The sequence below is a fragment of the Mobula birostris genome, chromosome 13 (assembly GCF_030028105.1).
Source record: "Mobula birostris isolate sMobBir1 chromosome 13, sMobBir1.hap1, whole genome shotgun sequence".
In the NCBI taxonomy this organism is placed as follows: Eukaryota; Metazoa; Chordata; class Chondrichthyes; order Myliobatiformes; family Myliobatidae; genus Mobula; species Mobula birostris.
In genome coordinates, this window is record NC_092382.1 from 66,254,322 (window position 1) to 66,276,000 (window position 21,679).

The following is a 21,679-nucleotide window of genomic DNA, read 5'->3' on the forward strand; positions in this document are numbered from 1 at the left end:
AATAATAAATAATAAATCGAAAAGGCAAAGTAAGGTAGTGCAGAAAACCCGAGAGGCTGGTCCGGATATTTGGCGGGTACGGCCCAGATCCGGGTCAGGATCCGTTCAGCAGTCTTATCACAGTTGGAAAGAAGCTGTTCCCAAATCTGACCGTACGGGTCTTCGAGCTCCTGAGCCTTCTCCCGGAGGGAAGAGGGACGAAAAGTGTGTTGGCTGGGTGGGTCGTCTCCTTGATTATCCTGGCAGCACTGCTCCGACAGTGTGCGGTGTAAAGTGAGTCCGAGGACAGAAGATTGGTTTGTGTGATGTGCTGCGCAGTGTTCACGATCTTCTGCAGCTTCTTACGGTCTTGGACAGGACAACTTGCATACCAGGTTGTGATGCACCCCAGAAGAATGCTTTCTACTGTGCATGTATAAAAAATAGTGAAGGGTTTAGAGGACAGGCCAAATTTATTTAGCTTTTTTCAGGAAGTAAAGACGGTGGTGACCGTTCTTGGCAGTAGACTCTGCTTGGTTGGACCAAGTCAGGTCATTTGTGATATTGAGCCGAAAAACTTCCATTTCTCTGAAGTGACACTTCTCTTTCATGTCAGATTCCTTCTATGCATCTCTATAGTTTCCCCACCCACTTGCTCTCACCTATCAACTTCTAGCTGTGTTTTCTCACCACCTCCCATCTTTCCATTCAGGTGACTGCCCTCTCCATACTCAGAAAGGTGCTGATTTCCGGACAGACAATGCACGGCAGTTAACCCGCTGCCGAAGTTCTTGTCTATGCAACGAGTCATTATTTTTATATACGCTAAAAGGTAACATCTCAGTCTGCTTTAGTGAAAAATAGTTTCATCTATTGTTCACAGATCTCCAGCTGCCCGTGCAATATCATTCCGACGCTTTTCTACACCCTGTCAAGGATAATATTAGCATTCACGTATCACGTCGATTATAATTGCATAAAATTTTAAATGCACATTGGCATGAAGATTGCGTACAGCCTTAGCTCAACAGAATCACGCTCGAATCCTTGGCCAATGATGTAAATATCCTCTACCAATTTTGATTGGCATGCCATTGCCGGGAAGCAAAGTACTCACCCCGGGCTCTCTATGCTCAGCAAAAGACCTCAAGATCAAGATAATAATCCTTTCTGTTCGGATCTCTTTTAATTTCGTAACATATAACACCATGAATCTGCGTTAAATTCTTAAAGGCATTCCTTTCCGCACATTACCATTTGATCTAATTCCAGCTGTAACTGCGGGCAATATTCTTAACAAACCAATGCATCAGTAATTTGATGTCATCGACGGACCTATTAATTATTATATTTGGATTCAACACAATTCTTTAAGCGATACGACAGAAGCAAGGAAAATTATTTTCCTCGGTCGCAAAACTGAAAGAAAAAAAAAACAATACCTCATTACGACTCTCTGTGTCCTATCAATGATAAAGTTTAGTATTGAAATAGCTACCCCAACAGCAATACCACCTGAGTTAATTTTGTGGACCAAACTTCCATAAATTTCATGGAGGAAACATTTACCGCGTTGCCTCGTCAATTCTCTTGTTCAGCTTTACTAAAATCTCAGTTTCATAGAATAGTACAGCACATTACAGGCCCTTCAGCCCACAGGGTTGTGCCGACAATCAAACCCCGCCTCCCATATACACCCCCCCCCCGCCCACCTTAAATTCCTCCATATACCTGTCCAGTAATCTCTCAAATTTCACTAGTGTATCTGCCTCCACCACTGACTCAGGCAGTGCATTCCACGCACCGACCACTCTCTGAGTAAACAACCTTTCTCTAATATCCCCCTTGAACTTTCCACCCCTTACCTAAAAGCCATGTCCTCTTGTATTGAGCAGTGGTGCCCTGGGGAAGAGGCGCTGGCTGTCCACTCTAGCTATTCCTCTTAATATCTTGTATACCTCTATCATGTCTCCTCTCATCCTCCTTCGCTCCAAAGAGTAAAGGCCTCGCCCATTTAATCTCTGATCATAATCCATACTCTCTAAACCAGGCAGCATCCTCGTAAGTCTTCTCTGTACCCTTTCCAATGTTTCCACATCCTTCCTATAGTGAGGCGACCAGAACTGACAATAGACAATAGACAATAGACAACAGGTGCAGGAGTAGGCCATGCGGTCCTTCGACCCAGCACCGCCATTCACTGTGATCATGGCTGATCAACCACGATCAGTATCGAGTGCCTACCTTATCCCCATAACCTTTGACCGCTATCTTTAAGAGCTCTATCCATCTCTTTCTTGAAAGCATCCAGAGACTTGGCCTCCACAGCCTTCTGGGACAGAGCATTCAGTATACCCACCACTCTCTGGGTGAAAAAGTTTTTATTTTTTTTCTCAACTCCGTTCTAAATGGCCTACCCCTTCTTCTTAAACTGTGGCCTCTGGTTTTGGACTCACCCATCAGCGGGAACCTGTTTCCTGCATCCAGCGTGTCCAGTCCCTTAATAATCTTATATGTTTCAATAAGATCTCCTCTCAAATTTCTAAATTCCAGTGTATACAAGCCCAGTCGCTCGAATCTTTCGACATATGACAGTCCCGCCATCCCGGGAATTAACCTTGTGAACCTACGCTGCACTCCCTCAATAACAAGAATGACCTTCCTCAAATTTGGAGACCAAAACTGCACACAGTACTCTAGCTGTGGTCTCACCAGGGCCCTGTACAGCTGCAGAAGGACCTCTTTGCTCTTATACTCAATTCCCCTTGATATGAAGGCCAGCATGCCATTAGCTTTCTTCACTGCCTGCTGTACTTGCATGTTTTCTCTCAGTGACTGATGTACAAGAACACCTAGATCTCGTTGCGCTTCCCCTTTTCTTAACTTGACTCCATTTAGATAATTATCTGCCTTCTGGTTCTTACCAGCAAAGTGGATAAGCTCACATTTATCTACATTAAACTGTATCTGCCAAGCATCTGCCCACTCATCCAACCTGTCTAAATCATCCTGCATTCTCATAACATACTCTTCACATTTCACACTGGCACCCAGCTTTGCGTCATCGGCAAATTTGCTAATGTTACTTTTAATTCCCTCATCTAAATCATTAATATATATTGTAAACAACTGCGTTCCCAGCACTGAACCCTGCGGTACCCCACTGGTCACCGCCTGCCATTCTGAAAGGGAGCCGTTAATCGCTACTCTTTGTTTTCTGTCAGCCAGACAATTTTCAATCCATGTCAGTACTCTGCCCCCAATACCATGGGCCATAATTTTGCCGACTAATCTCCTATGTGAGACTTTATCAAAGGCTTTCTGAAAGTCCAGGTACATTACACCCACTGGCTCTCTCCTGTCCATTTTCATAGTTACCTTCTCAAAAAATTCCAGAAGATTAGTCAAGCACGATTTCCCCTTCGAAAATCCATGCTGACTCAGACCGATCCTGTTACTACTATCCAGATGTGTCATAATTTCATCTTTTATAATTGACTCCAGCATCTTTCCCATCACCGACATCAGGGTAACCGGTCTATAATTCCCTGTTTTCTCTCTTCCTCCCTTCTTGAAGGGCACCATTAGCCACCCTCCAATCCTCAGGAACTGATCCTGAGTCTATAGAACATTGGAAAATGATTACCAATGCGACCACGATTCCTAAAGGCACCTCCTTAAGTACCCTGGGATGCAGACCATCAGGTCCCGGGGACTTATCAGCCTTCAGACCCAACAGCCTATCCAACACTATTTCCTGCCTAATATAAATTCCCTTCAATTCATCCATTACTCTAGGCCCTTCGGCCACTATTACATCTGGGAGGTGGTTTGTATCTTCCCTAGTGAAGACAGATACAAAGTACCTGTTCAACTCGTCTGCCGTTTCCTTGTTCCCCATAATAAATTCATCCGCTTCTGTCTTCAAGGTCCCAATTTTGGTCTTAACTATTGTTTTTCCTTTTCGCATACCGAAAAAAGCTTTTACTATCTTCCTTTATATTCTTGGCTAGTTTACCTTCGTACCTCATTTTTTTTTCTCCGCGTATTGTCTTTTTAGTTACCTTCTGTTGCTCTTTAAATGTTTCCCAATCCTCTGGCTTCCCACTCGTCTTTGCTATGTTATACTTCTTCTCTTTTATTTTTATACTGTCCATTACTTCCCTTGTCAGCCACGGCCTCCCCTTACTCCCCTTAGGATCTTTCTTCCTCTTTGGAATGAACTGATCCTGCACCATCTGGAGTATTTCCAGAAACACTTGCCATTGCTGTTCCACTGTCATCCCTGCTAGGGTATTGTTCCATTGAATTTTGGCCAGCTCCTCCCTCATAGCAGCATAGATCCCTTTGTTCAACTGTAATACTGACACTTCCAAGTTTCCCTTCTCCCTCTCAAATTGTAGATGGACACTGGTCACAGTACTTCAAGTGTAGCCTAACCAGAGTTTTATAGAGCTGCATCATTACCTCGGGAATCTTAAACTCCCTCCCTCGACCTAGGAAAGCTAACACGCCATAAGCTTTCTTAATTACCCTATCTACCTGTGAAGCAACTTTCAGGGATCTGTGGACACGTACCCCCAGATCCCTCTGCTTCTTCACACTACCAAGTATCCTGCCATTTACTTTGTACTCTGCCTTGGAGTTTGTCCTTCCAAAGTGTACCACCTCACACTTCTCCGCACTGAACTCCATCTGCCACTTCTCAGCCCACTTCTGCAACCTATCAATGACTCTCTGTGTGCTATCACAGTACGACTCCCTGTGTCCTATCAAGAATAAAGTTTACTATTGAAATAGCTACCACAACAGTGATACCACGTGAGTTAACTTTATGGACCAAACTTCCATAAATTTCATGGAGGAAACGTTTACCGTGTTGCCTCGTCGATTCTCTTGTTTAGTTTTTCGAAAACCTCAGTTTCATGATAAATGACTCCTCGTGGAAAAACGGCAAAGCGCATTATATGAAATTCATACAAACCCTCACTTAAAATCTACTTCCAATATTGCACATGTAACACGCTGTACGGTTTCACTGCTAAGGCTTATATAATGGCTTCTGTGTAATGTTCCACTGTTAAGGTAATGGCTTCTGTGTAGCAGCAATGTCTCTGTTATGACTAGAGATAACAGGACTTTGGAATTCAGTGACTAGCCAATAAGAAATTGTCGCTGTGTCTTGTGTTTCTGGAAGCAGCTGTTTTCGCGGACTTTTACCAGAGGGCGAGAGAGGGATGAAGAGAGTTGTAAAAGAGCGCCCAAAGGCTTTGTGTGTCAATGCAAGGAGCATTCTTAAAAAGGTGGATGAATTAAAAGTGCAGATTGTTATTAATGAATATGATATAGTTGGGATCACAGAGACATGGCTCCAGAGTGACCAAGGATGGGAGCTCAAAATTCAGGGATATTCAATATTCCCGATGGATAAACATAAAAGAAAAGGAGGTGGGGTAGCATTGCTGGTTAGAGAGGAGATTAACGCAATAGAAAGGAAGGACATTAGCCCGGAAGATGTGGAATCGATATGGGTAGAGCTGCGTAACACTAAGGGGCAGGCAACGCTAGTGGGAGTTGTGTACGGGCCACCTAACAGTAGTAATGAGGTCCGAGATGGTATTAAACAGGAAATTAGAAATGCGTGCAATAAAGGAACAGCAGTTATAATGGGTGACTTCAATCTACATATAGATTCGGTGAACCAAATTGGTAAGAGTGCTGAGGAAGAGGATTTATTGGAATGTATGCGCGATGGTTTTCTGAACCAACATGTCGAGGAACCAACTAGACAGCAGACCATTCTAGACTGGGTATTGAGCAATGAGGAAGGGTTAATTAGCAATCTTGTCGTGAGAGGCCCCTTGGGTAAGAATGACCATAATATGGTGGAATTCTTCATTAAGATGGAGAGTGATATAGTTAATTCAGAAACAAAGGTTCTGAACTTAAAGAGGGGTAACTTTGAAGGTAAGAGACGTGAATTAGCTAAGATAGACTGGCAAATGACACTTAAAGGGTTGACGGTGGATACACAATGGCAAGCATTTAAAGATCGCATGGATGAACTACAACAATTGTTCATCCCAGTTTGGCAAAAGAATAAATCAGGGAAGGTAGTGCACCCGTGGCTGTCAAGAGAAATTAGGGATAGTACCAATTCCAAAGAAGAAACATACAAATTAGCCAGAAAAAGCGGTTCACCTGAGGAGTGGGAGAAATTCAGAATTCAGCAGAGGAGGACAAAGGGCTTAATTAGGAAAGGGAAAAGAGATTATGAGAGAAAATTGCCAGGGAACATAAAAAACTGACTGTAAAAGCTTTTATAGATATGTGAAAAGAAAAAAAAAAAGATTGGTTTAAACAAATGAAGGTCCCTTACAGACAAAAACAGGTGAACTGATTATGGGGAACAAGGACATGGCAGACCAATTGAATAACTACTTTGGTTCTGTCTTCACTAGGGAGGACATAAATAATCTTTCGGAAATAATAGGGGACAGAGGGTCTAGTGAGATGGAGGAACTGAGGGAAATACATGTTAGTAGGGAAGTGGTGCTTGGTAAATTGAAGGGATTAAAGGCAGATAAACCCCCAGGGCCAGAGGGTCTGCATCCCAGAGTGCTTAAGGAAGTAGCCTAAGAAATAGTGGATGCATTTGTGATAATTTTTCAAAACTCGGTAGATTCTGGACTAGTTCCCGAGGATTGGAGGGTGGCTAATGTAACCCCGCTTTTTAAAAAAAAGGAAGGAGAGAGAAACCGGGAAATTACAGACTGGTTAGCCTAACATCGTTGGTGCGGAAAATTCTAGAGTCAGTTATCAAAGATGCGATAACAGCACATTTGGAAAGCGGTGAAATCATCGGACAAAGCTAGAAACATAGAAACATAGAAAATAAGTGCAGGAGTATGCCATTCGGCCCTTCGAGGCTGCACCGCCATTCAGTATGATCATGATTAGCATGGATGTGTGAAAGGAAAATCATGTCTGACAAATTTCATAGTATCTTTTGAAGAAGTAACTAGTAGAGTGGATAGGGGAGAACCAGTGGATGTGGTATATTTGGATTTTCAAAAGGCTTTGGACACGGTCCCACACAGAAGATTAGTGTGCAAATTTAAAGCACACGATATTGGGGGTAAAGTATTGATGTGGATAGAGAATTAGTTGGCAGACATGAGGCAAAGAGTGGGAATAAACGGGACCTTTTCAGAATGGCAGGCGGTGACTAGTGGGGTACCGCAAGGCTCAGTGCTGGGACCCCAGTTGTTTACAATATATATTAATGACTTGGATGAGGGAATTAAATGCAGCATCTCCAAGTTTGCGGATGACACGCAGCTGTGCGGCAGTGTTAGCTGTGAGGAGGATGCTAAGAGGATGCAGGGAGACTTGGATAGGTTAGGTGAGTGGGCAAATTTAATGTGGATAAATGTGAGGTTATCCACTTTGGTGGCAAAAAACAAGAAAATAGATTATTGTCCGAATGGTGGCCGATTAGAAAAAGGGGAGGTGCAACGAGACCTAGGTGTTATTATACACCAGTCATTGAAAGTGGGCTTATGCTGGTTGGAATTTAGAAGATTGAGGGTGTCGGGGGGGGGGGATTTTATTAAAACGTATAAAATCCTAAAGGAATTAGACAGGCTAGATGCGGGAAGATTGTTCCCGATGTTGTGGAAGTCCAGAACGAGGGATCACAGTTTGAGGATAAAGAGGAAGCCTTTTAGGACCGAGAAAACCTTCTTCACACAGAGACTGGTGAATCTGTGGAATTTTCTGCCACAGGAAACAGTTGAGGCCAGTTCATTGGCTATATTTAAGAGGGAGTTAGATATGGCCCTTGTGGCTAAAGGGATCGGGGGTATGGAGGGAAGGCTGGTACAGGGTTCTGAGTTGGATGATCAGCCATGATCATACTGAATGGCGGTACAGGTTCGAAGGGCCGAGTGGCCTACTCCTGCACATATTTTCTATGTTTCTATCTTTCTATGTTTCTATCTCAAGTGTGGATTATCCACAGCTGTATAAAGTACCAATTCTCATCGGTAACATCAAGAAGGGGGCACAGAAGCCTGAAAGCACTCACTCCTCGATTCAAGAACAGTTTCTTTTCATCTGCCATCCGATTTCTGAATGGTCATTGAGCCCATGATCAAGGCCCCACTATTCTTTTTTTTTCTGTTTTTGCAGCCTTTATTTAAATTAGCTATTTCACACACACACACACATGTCATGTCATATATATATGCATCTGTGTGTGTGTGTGTGTGTGTGTGTGCGCGTGTGGCTGTATGTGTGTGTGTATATATATATATATATATATATAGATACCTAATGCACTTCACAATTTTTCTATATTTTCCCGTATTGCATTATACGGCTGCTACAATGTTAACATACTTCACGACAAATGCCGGTAATATTAATTCCGAGTCTGATTCCGGAAACCCGATGACCGAAGCAGTAGCCTCTCTAGAAACGGCAGCACGTACCTACGGTGCACTTCTCTTTTCCGCTGTTAGTAGAAACCCCTTTCGGCCGTATCTCCAGTTTTATGGGGTAGAGAACTCACTCTGAATCCCTTGCTCTCTGTTTCCTGTTCAGACAATCGACAACAATGTCCCGGAATGTAACGGTGTTGTTCCTATTTTCTCTACACAGGACTGGTGATTAGTTCAGTTCATCCAGCGGTTTAATTTTATTCAGGTTTCCTACAGTCCCGATAGCATTTGATCCTCTCAAGTGTGACAATGTGTTGAAATAATTTTATATGGAACAGTAATTTCGGAATTGCATTAACCTTATTTTTTTCCAGATTGTTTTCATACACCGTAGGTTCAATTACTGGTTCTGCGAGACAATGGCAGTTATACAACGGCAACATTTGCTTGGATTTGATACTTAAAATGCAACGCTGCAGTTAACAAAAATCTGAACCAAATAGAAAAGAACAGAGAGACACACAGACCGCATTATCAATGCAAAGGGTAGCACATGCACGTTCTGAGATCGAAGTTAGTTCGTTATCACTAAAAGTGCAATCGATTCTATGTAATGGTACCAAGCATTAGCGATGGTCTGAAATCATGTTCATATTTCCTCACGGAATGAATATGGAATCTAATCCGGAGGGACATTGGCATTCACAATGCCATGAGTGTGACCATAAGAACATAAGTTATGAGAGCAGAAGTAGGCCATTCGGTCCATCCAGTCTGCTCCGCCATTCAGTCATGGCTGATCCAATATTTCCAGTCATCCCCACTCCCCTGCCTTCCCCCCAAACCCTCTGATGTCCTGACTAATCAAGAACCTATTTACCTCTGCCTTAAATGCACTCAATGACTTGGTTTCCACAGCCGCTCGGGGCAACAAATTCCACAGATTTTCCACCCTCTGACGAAAATAGTGTATCCGTATCTCTGCTCGAAAAGGTCGCCCTTCAATTCTGAATTCATGCCCTCTTGTCAAAGACTTCCCATCCATGGGAAACATCTTTGCCGTATCTAATATGTTCAGGATTTTGAATATTTCGAATATTTCTATAAGAACCTCCCTCATTCTCTGGAACTGCAGGGAGCACGGTCCAGGGGCTGCCCCTCCATTCCTGGAATCATTCTCGTGAATTTTCTCCGAACCCTCTCCGATGTCAGTATATCGTTTCTAAAATAAGGAGGTCAAGACGGCACACAAGACACCGTGTGGTCTGCAACTACCTTACAGAGCCTCAACATCACATCCAAGCTCTTACATTCTTTACCTCTAGAAACGAATGCCAACAATGCATTTGCCGTCTTCAGCACCATCTCCGCTTGAAGGGTAACCTCATGGTATCCAGCTCAAGGACTCTCAAGTCCCTTCGCATCTATGCATTTTGAATTCCCTCCACATCTAAATAATAGTCTGCCCGTTTATTTCTTTCCCATGCACTTTCCAACATTGAATTTCATTTGTCACGTATTTGCCTATTCTCCTAATCTATCTAAGTATCTAAACACTACACGCTCTTCCACCTATCTTTGTATCATCGGCAAATTTAGCCACAAGTCCATTAATTCCACAGTCCATATCATTGACATACATCGTAAAATGCGGCGGTCCCAACACCGACTCCCGTGGAACTCTACTGGTAATCGGCAGACAGCCGGAATAAGATTTGTTTTCTGCCGAACAGCCAATGCTCCACCCATGCTAGTAATTCCCATGTAATTCGATGGCTCTTATCTACCGAAGCAACCTCATGTGTGGCACCTTGTCAAAGGCCTTCTGAAAATCCAAGTACACCATTTTCAGTACATCTCCTTTGTCTACCCTGCTTGTAAGTTCCTCAAATAATTGCAATAGTTTAGCTATACAGGATTTTGTCTTTCAGGAAACCATGCTGGCTTTGGCCTATCTTGTCACGTGCCTCCAGGTATTCCGTATTCTCATCCCTATCAATCGATTCCAAAAATTTCCCAACTACTGATATCAGCTAACTAGTCTCTAATTTTCTTTCTGCTGCCACTCACCCTTCTTAAATTGTAACGTAGCATTTGTAATTTTCCAGACATGCCGTACAGTGCTAGAATCTTTCGACTCTTGAAAGATCATCGTTAAAGGCTTCAGGATGTCTTCAACTATTTTTTTTCAGAACACTTCAAGCGTCAGTTTCTATTGGTTCAATATCTACCATCAACTCTCCATACTTTTCTATACTTAATAACGCTTTTAGTTTTTTTTTTGATATTGGTCGCCAGCGACCTTCCATAATTCATCTTTTCGTTCCTAATGACCTTTTTGTTTCTTTCTGCGATCTTGATCTTCGTGTCGCTTTGACCTCTTTGTACGCCCTCTCTTTTGTTTTTACTTTGGCTCCTACTTCACTTGTCAGCCACGGTGGTGTCCTTCTTCCATTCGGACATTTCTTCTTTTTTGGCAATAGATCTGCATTGTATTTCTCTCATTTTTCGCAGTAACTCCAGCCATTTCTGTTCTGCTGTCCTTCCTGCTAGTGTCCCCTTCCAACCACCTTGTTCTGTTCCTTTCTCATGCCATTGTAATTTCATTTACTCCACTCAAATACCAACACATTGGGACTTAGTTCCTCCTTATCAAATTGCAAAGTGAACTCCATCATATTCTGATCACTTTTCCCAAAGGGTCCCTTAACTATGAGCTCTCTTATCACCTCCAGATCATTGTGCAACACCCAATTCAGCACAGCCGATCCCACAGTGCCCTCATCAACAAGCTGTTCTGAAAAGCTATCCTTTAGACATTCAACACATTCTCTCTCTCTTGAGGTCCGGTACTGACCTGGTTTTCCCAATCTACTTTCACGTTAAAGTCCCCAACCAAATTCATGACATTACCCTTCAGACACCGCCTTTTCTATCTCCTGCTGCAATTGGTAATCCACATTCTGGATACTGTTTGGAAGTCTTTATGAAACTGCCAGTAGGTTGATTTTAAACTTACCATTTCTTAACTCACCTCAGAGAGACTCTACACCTTCCGATCCTATATCACCCATTTCTAATGATTTAATATTATTTCATATACACAGGAGCACACCACCTGCTCTGCCTACTATCCCATCTTTCCGACACACCGTATATCCTTGAGAGACGTAAGGTCAGTTTCCTAATCCCTTACTTCCGACAGGACTCATCACATTTTATTCATACTTCGCAATTAGCTGACGTTTACTGACAACTTCGAAATAAGGCGGAACCCAGGGGAACCAGCAACAGCTGTGGTGCAAGAGAAGTTGCTAAAATATCGAGTTTGGTCTATACTAGTCCTGACGACAACATTCTGCATTTTCTTACCCACAGATGTCACTTGATCCGTTCAATCGTTCTGGTGGCTGTGCCGGCTGTCACATATTTACGATTTTATGTAGGTGTTTGAAATCAGGATGCTATCTCAACATGGCAGTAGTAATCCCTAAACAGGTAGATTTAGTACCAGATCTCTCGCAGCGAGCAGTAAGTTTGTGTTATTCTCATTCTAGGACAGCCAGATCAATAAAGACAGGGTGTACTCAGAGAAATGGGGTTCAGTTTACCTGCGCAGATAACGCCGGCATAGTTGGGTTCAGGGTGTGTGTAGAAATTCCAGTCGTCTGATTGACATTCTCGCAGAGCAGCCTCGGTCCCGATGCATTTAACATTACGCGTTATAACGTAGTCAAAAACCTTTCCAAAGTGATATTCGTGTGGGGCTTTCAGCGCGGCGCCGCAGCTCAGCTCTCTGCACACCACAGTTGCATCCAGCAAATCCCAGCTGGAAGCATAGACAGGTCTCCAGTATCCCGCGGTTCGCTTCCACTCTCCCGGCGCATGGACTGCCTCCTTTTTCCAGTCTCACCTTCATACTTTCTGGAATTAAAAAAAAAGGATTGAACGTTAACACAACAGTTTTTGCACTGGCTAGGAATTTTGAGCAACAGACACAAAATGCTGACGGATCTTTACACATCAGTCAGCATCCATCGAGAGGAGCAAAGCACCCAAAATACGAACATTGATTATTCACGGCGAGGAATTGCCTCAGCCCGAAGCATCGATTGTTTGTTGATTTCCATATATGTTTTATTCAAATACTATATATATTTATTAATTAAATAAGCAAACAAACAAACAAACAAATAAATAAGCAGTTAAATTGATAAATTAGTATTTTATATACACATTCATTGGTATGTTAGTATATCTGAAAACAGTTTGAGTGAACTCGGCCTTTTCTCCTTGGAGCGACCGAGGATGAGAGGTGACCTGATAGAGATGTATAAGATGATGAGAGGCATTGATCGTGTGGGCAGTCAGAAGCTATTTTCCGGGGCGGAAATGGTTGCCACAACAGGACGCAGTTTTAAGGTGCTGGGGAGTAGGTACAGAGGAGATTTCAGAGACACGTTTTTTACGCAGGGAGTGGTGAGTGCGTGCAATGGGCTGCCGGAAACAGCGGTGGCGGAGGCGGATCCGAGTTTTTTAAGAGACTTTTGGACAGGTAGATGGAGTTTAGAAAAAATGAGGGCTATAGGTAAGCCTAGTAATTTCTAAGGTTGGGACATGTTCGGCACAACATTGTGGGCCGAAGCGCCTGTATTGTGCTGAAAGCTTTCTACGTTTCTATGTTTCTCTCTGTCTATCTACCTGCCCATTTCGCGGCAGCTCTATGATTACTTGTTTATTTACTTGCTTATTCCCTTATTTCATACTGTCACCATTATTTATTATCATTTATTTGTTTATTTGTTGCACACAATGCTTTTGTAAGGAAAATGGATCAATAATTGAAAGCACAGGTGTATCATGAGAGAGGAAAAATAATCAAAAGCAACTGAGGGCCAACCTCTTAAACCACATGGTGGCAGGTGTACCAGGGAACTAAGAGTGAACGCAGTTGGAACAGTTAAAGAAACGTAACTTTAAATCCACTTCGACAGATATAAAGATGGAACATGTTAGCAGAGATATGGGACACCGTGTGTCAAATCGGATCAGATTATCATGTTGGTTCTCTTGTATAGGTTAAAGGAAAATAACTGTTGCGGTGCTGAATGACACTACAATCAATGGCTGCAAATTGTGGAATTTGGAGCAACTGAAAAAGAAATGTGGACGAAATAAGAAAGCAATCATCATCTGCTTCACATTGATTTTGACTTTGATCATCAAATTCCAGGCATTTCTGGTTCGAGTTTGTACAGTCTGGACGTCGACAAGTTAATGCACGGCTGAGACGCTAGTACAGGGGATAGGGTATCAGGTTCTTGGGTCATTGGGATCACTGCTGGGAGAAATATGACTTATACCAAAGCGACGGGTTGCACCTGAACCCGAAGGGTGCCTATATCCTCGCGGTTAGGTTTGTTAGAGCGGCTGTGCAGTGTTTAAACTGTTGGCAGCGGATGAAAACCAGAGTGAAGGGGCTCAGAATAAGACGGATGGTATAAAACCAAATATAGCGTATAGTAAGACTGTCACGAAGGTCAGGAAGATGACAGGATAAAATTAGGGATTCAGTATCAATAAAGGGGAGCTAATACAGTACACAAAGTGTTTTAACAGTGCACGGGGTACAGGAAATATGGTGGATGCTCTTGCTACACCATTGCAGATTATCAGGTATGATGTTGTGGCCATCAGCGAATCATGGCTGCAGGATAGCTGTCGTTGGCAGCTGAATGTCTGAGGGTACACGTTACATTGGAGCGATAAGAATGGCTGCAGAGAGGGTGGCAGGGTAGGGTGGTAAAGAATGACATCAAATCTTTAGAAATATGTGACATAGAAACGGAAGTTGTTGAATCCATGTTGGTTGATTTCCGGAACTGCAAGGGAAAAGACCCTAGTTGCAGTTATATACAGGCCTCCCAACAGGAGTTCAGATGTGAACCAGCGGGACATAGAAAAGGCGTGTCAAAAGGGCAAATGTATTATAATCATGGAATACTTCAACATGCAGTGTGACTGGGAAATCGGATTAGTTATGAGTCTCAAGGCAGTGAGTTTATTGAATGGTGCGAGATGGCTTTTTCGAGCAATTTGTCGTTGAGTCTACTAGGGGACCAACTATACTGGATTGGGTGTTTCATAATGAAACGGAGGTGATCAGGGAGCATGAGGTAAATGGACTGCATGCAGTAATCACAATATGATTGAGTTCAACTTAAAATTCTACAGGAAAAAAAGTAAAATATGAAGCAGAAATATTTTAGTGGAGTAAAGGTATTGCACCAGATTGAGGAAGGAGTTGACCAAAGTAAATTGGAACGAGCTGCTGGCAGGGTTGAGAGCGTGCGTTTCTGGAGGCAAAAAAAATGAGGAAAGTGAAGACGAGATGTATTTGAAAAAAACGAAGAAATACTCAACAGGCAAAACAGTACAGCCGTGTCTGACAAGGCAAGTGAAAGTTAAAGGAAAAGGAACGGCAGACAACACCGCAGAAATTATCTGGAGGCTGGAGGATTGGGAAGCGTTTCGAAAGCTACAGAGAGGAACTCAAAAATCATTTGGAGGAAAAAGGTGAAAAGATGAAAGCAAGCTAGCAAACAAGTTCAAAGTCAATAGTAAAATCTTTTTCAAGTACGTAAACAATAAAATCAGGATGGAAGTGGATATAGGATCGATATAAAATGAGGCGGGAGAAATAACGGGGGACAAGGAGATGACAGATGAGCTAAATGAGTTCCTTGCATCAGTCTTCACTGTGGAAGACAATAGAAGTGTGCCAGGTATTAAAGGGAGTGAGGGAAGAAAAGTGAGTGCAATTACTATTACAAGGGAGTATGGTGTTCAAAAATCTGAAACAGCGAAGGGTACATCAGTCATCCGGTCCAAACGAACAGCATCCTAGGGTTCTGAAAGAGGTAGCGGTAGATATTGCACAGGCATTATTAATAATCTTCCATAAAACATTGGATTCTGGCATGGTGCCAGATGAATGGTAAATTTCAGAACTCACTCCACTCTTTAAGGAAGAAGGAAGGCAGCAGAAAGGAAATTATGAACCAGCCAACGTGACTTAAGTGGTTAGAAACATGTTTGATGCAATCGCTAACGATGAAGTAATGGAGTACTTGGTGACACTGGACACGGCAGGCCAAACTCAGCATGAACTCCATAACGGAAAATCTTGCCTAGCGAATCTGCAGATATCCTTTTCGAGATTACAAGTAGGATTGATAAAGAGGATGCAGAGGATGTCGCATATTTGTTCTCTCAGAAGAGCTTTCACAAGGTGCCACATATGATGCTGCTTAACAAGGTAGAAGCCCATGGTCTTACAGAAAAACGGTGAGATCATTGGCTGATTGCTAGGAAGCAGCGAGTGGGAAAAGTCATTTCAGTTGGCTGCCAGAGTCTAGTGGTGTTTCGGAGGGTTCGGTTTCGGGTTTGCTTCTTTTTATGCCGTATGTCAATGGTTTAGATGATAAAATAGACGGCTTTGTTGTCAGGTGTGCAGATGATATGAAGATTGGCGTAAGGACAGGTAGTGTTGAGGAAACTGGCAGGCTGTAAAAGGACGTAGACATGTTGGGAGAATAGGGAACAAAGTGGCAAATGAAATACAATGATGGAAAATGTATGATAATGAACTTTGGTAATAGATATAAAGGTACAGACTATTTTCTAAACGGGGAGAAATTCAAAACAAAATCTGAACTGCAAAGGGACCTGGGAGTCCTGGTGCAAAACACCCGGAATGGTTAACTTGCAGGCTGAGTCGGTGGTGAGTAAGGCGAACGCATTATTTTTCTCCAGCATCTTCATTTTCAGACGACTAGAAAACAAATGATGCGGAGGATTTATACGCTACTGGTGAGGCGTCGCCTTGAGCATTGTTCACAGATTTGTGCTCCCATTCTAAGAAAAACATACGCTGGTATTAAAAAAAGTTCAGAGGAAGTTACAACGATGAATCCACGAATGAAAGGATTGTCACAGAAGAACGTTTAATACCACGGATCTGTACGCGCTGTAATTTACAAGGACGGGGAGGGATCTCAGTGAAAATTTCGAATGTTGAAAGCCTAGTCAGAAAACATGTGAAAAGGATGTTTCCCGTGTAGGAGGATTCTTGGACAAGAGGGAACAGCCTCACGAAAGGGGGACGTCCATGTAGAACAGAGATGCTGAGAAATTCTTTTTTTTTTTGCCAGAGGGAGGTAAATTTGTGAATCTATTACGAAAGACTCTGCTGAAAGTCAGGTCGTTGCCGATATTTAAGACAGAACTTGATAAGCTCTTGATGAGCACGGCAAGAAAATTTACAGAGAGAAGTCCGGGGAGTGGAGTTGATGAAGTGGGGGGGGGGGGGGGAATGATCAGGCGTGACTGAAAGCGTAGCAGACTCATTGGATCAAATAGTCTAATTCTGCTCCGATATCTCATGGTCTGACGGAGAATTTCTCTCCCACCACAGATGCTGTTCGACCTGGTCATATGATCGTGTAGTTGTGCAGACTGACAAGTATGCTTACAGTGGTTAACATCAGTACAAGACACGATAATACGAATAGTAATTCCAACATGACGAAAATAATCCCGACACAAATTGGACTTAGTTTGACACCGGGGGCATTCTATTCGAGTATTGGCATTAGTGATATGCAGGAGGACATCAAACTCGCGGCACCGCAGATATAAAAACCTGACTTTTACCTTTACAAACAACGCCAGCATCCTCACTGTGTGAATAGCCAGTGTCACCCCATGGCTCTGATTTACACTCCTGGAGAGCGGCCTCGCTCCCACCGCACTTAACATTCGTCGTGAATACAGGTCCGGATCCTTCCCCATACCTATCATAATCATAGGCTCTCAGTGCAGCGCCGCAGCCCAGCTGCCGACACACCACATTCGCGTCCGGCATATCCCAAGAACGACTATTCACAGTCCCCCAGCTTCCTTTGTACTGAATCTCCAATCTCCCGTCGCATCGACTGCCGCCATTCACCAACCTCAACGTCACGCTTTCTGGAAAATAACAGAAAATAACGATCCACAGTAAACAGCGGTTTAAGCTGGAGGCCATTAGTGCTCGGCGCATCGCGTACGCTACTAAACGGCGCCTGAAAGTTCAAAATTCTTCATGCAAAATGTTTGGTCAAGCGGGAGGTCAGGATAGGGAAACACCTTTTTGAGCTGCTTAACGTGACAAAAAGACAAGAAACTAGTTGACGACTGAGAGCTGGAGGAAGCCGGTCGTCCCAGGAGAAGAATTGGGTAGCTCCCCCGAAGACAAGGTTATATGCATTCTTCGGAGAGCGGCAGATCTGCCATTCTGTCATTGTCCTACTGCACACAGTCCTCATTCATTGGGATATCGAAACCAAAATTTGTTGGAAAGAGTCGAACTGAGCCTTCGCGTGTCGTCAGCATCAGCAGTAAGAGGATGAATTTAACAATGCAAGCTTCGGGAAAACTAAAGTCAGGGAAAGTACTTTCTCTGCTATCCGCCCTACCTGAAGATGACGCATTATCGTTGCAAGTTGAAATACAATCCTATTTCCTTACCGGAAAGATACTGGCATGGGCAGAAGAATGGCTGACAGGCGGGAGGCAGCGTCTTGGAATAAAGGGTGCCTTTTCTTTTGGCTGCCAGTGACCATTGGTGATCTTCGTCGGTCAGTACTGGGGCCGCTACTTTTCACATTGTTTGTCAAAGAATTAGATAATAGAACTTATGACTTTTCGGCAAAGCCTGCCGATGATACGAAGATAGTATGAGGAGCAGTTAGTGCCGAGTAAGCAGTGCGATTGCGTAAGAACGCAGACAAACTGGAAAATCGGGGGGAAAAAAGTGGCTGATGAGACATTATGTTGGAAATTGTATGAAAGTGCATTTTGGTAAAATGAACAATGGTGCAAATTATTATCTAAATGGTGAGATAACTCAAAACTCAGTGTTTTTTTTTTTCAAGACTCTTGCAAGATTCCCAGAAGGTTAATTTACAGCTCCAGTCTGCGGTATAGAATGCAAATAGGCCTTTATTTCACGGGGATTAGAATAAAAAAAAAACAATGAGATAACACTGAGGTTTTACAAGACATTAACCATGCCGCACTTGGGGTATTGTCAATAGTTTGGGCCGCATATCTCAGAAAATACGTATTGTCATTAGGGAGTGTTCAGTTGAGGTTTAGGAGGGTGATTCCCCAGGGATGATGGGGTTAACATATGAGGAGTGTTTGGTAGATTTCTTTCTGTACTGACTGGAATTGGGAGGAATGCGGAGGGGCAGAATCTCTTTGACTCCTACCGAATGTTGAATGGACTAAGGTGGACGAAGAGAGGTTGTTTGCTAGAGTGGGCTTTCCAGAACTAGAGCACACAGCCTAAAAATTGAAGGGTGACGTTTTAAAAGAGAGGTAAGGGGGATCTTTTTAGTCAGACAGTAGTAGATCTCTGCAATGCTCTGCCACAGACTTCGGCAGTGGCCGTTCGTGGGTATATTTGAAGCGGAACCCGATAGTTTCCAGATTGGTCAGGGCACCAAAGGTTATAGCGAGAAGGTAGGTGTATGGGGTCGAGTGTGATCTAGAATCAGATATGATGGAACGGCAGAGCAGGCTCGATAGGTTAAATGAAATAATTCTGCTCTGAAGTCTAATGGTGCAGTCACCTATCAGCTGGAGTTTCAATAGCAATTAGTTGTAATTGCCCAGCCCCCCGCGCAGTGAAAAGTTAGCAAAGTTACCTGACGGTTCTGGCTGACAATCCCCGAAGCGACCTGAAATGAGAAATGCAGAATTAGATTTGTTTGTGAAGTACTGGGATTAGGTTGTGTGGTCATAGGATGTTATGCGGGATATTCAACAGAAGAGAAATAAAGTCAAAAACGCAAGACGGATTAAGCTGTATCTGCGGACGAGAGCTATTTGTATTTCTTGTTTTTATTTATTTTCACAGGTATTGCGCATTCTGCCTAGATGTTAAGTAAATTTCCCATTTCGTTGGTGCCCCTGATTCCCTGGATGTTTCCATTTCATACGGCAGCCAAGTATTAAACATTTTATCCAGATACTTGAAAGGAGATAAAAAAAAAATCGTCGCATTTCCATGAGAATCTAAATCATAATTTAAACCAACACAGGGAATAAGAATATAAATTTCAACATGTCACTAACTGTGATTCGTCGCATCCATGCACTGGAACACAGGAATATGAACTGCAAAACAAAATGTTTAGTTGTATTTCTCCTGACGTGCAATAAAAGGGAAAGCTAAATGTAAAATTTGACATATAATGTAATATAAGATCATAGATAACGAATCTCATTGCATCACTGCATGATGGATTAAAACTAAAAATCGTCGAATGATTGAAGAATAAAACCAAAATTATTCGTAAATATTCACTGTATTGCAGAATGATTTCAAAGATGTAAAACGTTTCCAAAATCTAAGTCTAAGTGCATTTTTCAAATTCCTTCACTTGAATATGCCACATGGTGGCAGAAAGAGCTGTAACTAATAAATAACAGCAAGAAAGTTGTGCACAAGCCTTCAGCCAGGAACAACTGCAGCTTTGGGAGCTACGCACATTCACTGAGATATTCATTCCGGATCCCAATGCGTAGATTCCTAACATCAACTTATCTCCCGTTCTAGTCAATTCCAATTTATTATCTGTTTGGAATATCATTTGACAACAGCCGCTGGTTTGCGGAGGGATAATTTCTGAGACGAGACACCTCCATTAGTGTATGTGCAATTTCAGAGTGACCGTTTCACAAAGACCTCATTAGGAGGTTCAAACGTGTAAGTCCATGTAATTAATGGAAACAGTTCTCTAACGTCAGCGATTCAAACGAGAACTTGCTTAAACAATGGAATATAAAAAAAGCATTTTCAATGAAACTGCAAAGTAAACAAATCTCAGTGTTCTATTTTCATCGTCATGAATTGCGAACAAATCTGCCTGATTCCTGATCCATTCAGCCAGTATACTCTAATCATACAAACAAATTAAGCTTTCCTTTATGCCTAGTCATAATGTTATTTCTGTGTTCTTCTTTCCAGTAAGATTGTAATATTCAGCAAGATTGCAATAAACGTGCGCAAGTGAACAGGTTATTGATAATTTATGTTCTTTGCCCAATAATTTCCATATTTTTAATACACTCACTGGTCCAGATATGCATCATCGTCAGTGCCACGACAGAGTGCAGCATTATAGCGGTGGTCATTTAGAAAGGTTTCTCCAGAATGTTAAAGGAGCCGGTACTGCAGACAGCTAAGAATCTCTCCAAAACCTTCTCACGCTCCACTTGATCTGAACTTTTTTTTCTTTCCCCCGAGTACTCAGTATTTCTCTCTGAATCGTCAAATTTCCCATATTGAGTTGTGAACCGCAATACACTGAAACGCACCAATGAGATAAATTTTGCCCTTTAATGGTCATGATGGGGCCATCTTCTCTCATTGGCTGTGAGAAACCAATGAGCGGTGAGAAACTAGAAAGGCCATGAATCACCGACCCGATGTGTGCATCGAAACATATCCTGTCTTGTAACTTTGTTTAAGATCTGGTGAGCTTTCTCTGAGACCAGATTACTCAACTCTCATTTTCCCAACATCACGCTGTTCGTCTCATTGATAATTTGCTCAGCGATCCTGTCCCGACTCACACTATCATTAGTAGGGCATGTCAGTATCGCGCCTTGTTGAATGCTCCTTTAATTCATGGTCTTCGCTGATCAGCTTTCGGTGCGGAAATGGGGGTAGGGTGTTGCAATACAAAAAAAACTTTATGCTGTCGTCAATTTGTCTAACTATGTCTCTCGATTTCAGGCAGAATATTTAATGTTATTTCCACGCAAAATCAGCAAAGAAATAATAAAAGAGTGCTGTATACCATTCTCTGGTGATACATGGAATTATCTGAAAGATATCTCTCCAAAACGAAAATTCTTTCTCAGGAATTCATAAATCTCCAGGAATATTAGAACGCACTCCAGAACTTATCATGTTTTTTTGTTTTTTCACATCTTAAAATGATTGTGATTCCTATGACATCGAATTCTCGGTTTCCCTCCTTTTTTGCAAGGTGCTTTTTTTCCCGGTAGTTAATTTCACGGATATGGTCTCGCTGAATCAATCACTCACCCGGTTCAAGTTTCTCATATGCCCCAGTTCACTGACTTAGTCCAGAGGTCAGATAAGGCACGTTCAATGAGATTGAAAGATAAAGATGGTA

At 42.6% G+C, this 21,679-nt stretch overlaps 1 protein-coding gene across 1 annotated transcript in view; it reads right to left on the reverse strand.

Annotated features, from left to right (window-relative positions):
* The window catches only part of LOC140207977 (scavenger receptor cysteine-rich domain-containing protein DMBT1-like), a 93,635-nt gene that overhangs the window by 26,111 nt on the left and 45,845 nt on the right, over window positions 1–21,679 (reverse strand). The window contains exons 5-6 of the mRNA XM_072276509.1: window positions 17,279–17,453; window positions 12,035–12,252 (exon numbers count right to left, since the gene is read on the reverse strand). Coding sequence (XP_072132610.1) covers window positions 12,035–12,252; window positions 17,279–17,453 — 393 coding nt within the window. The remainder of the gene's footprint in view (window positions 1–12,034; window positions 12,253–17,278; window positions 17,454–21,679) is intronic.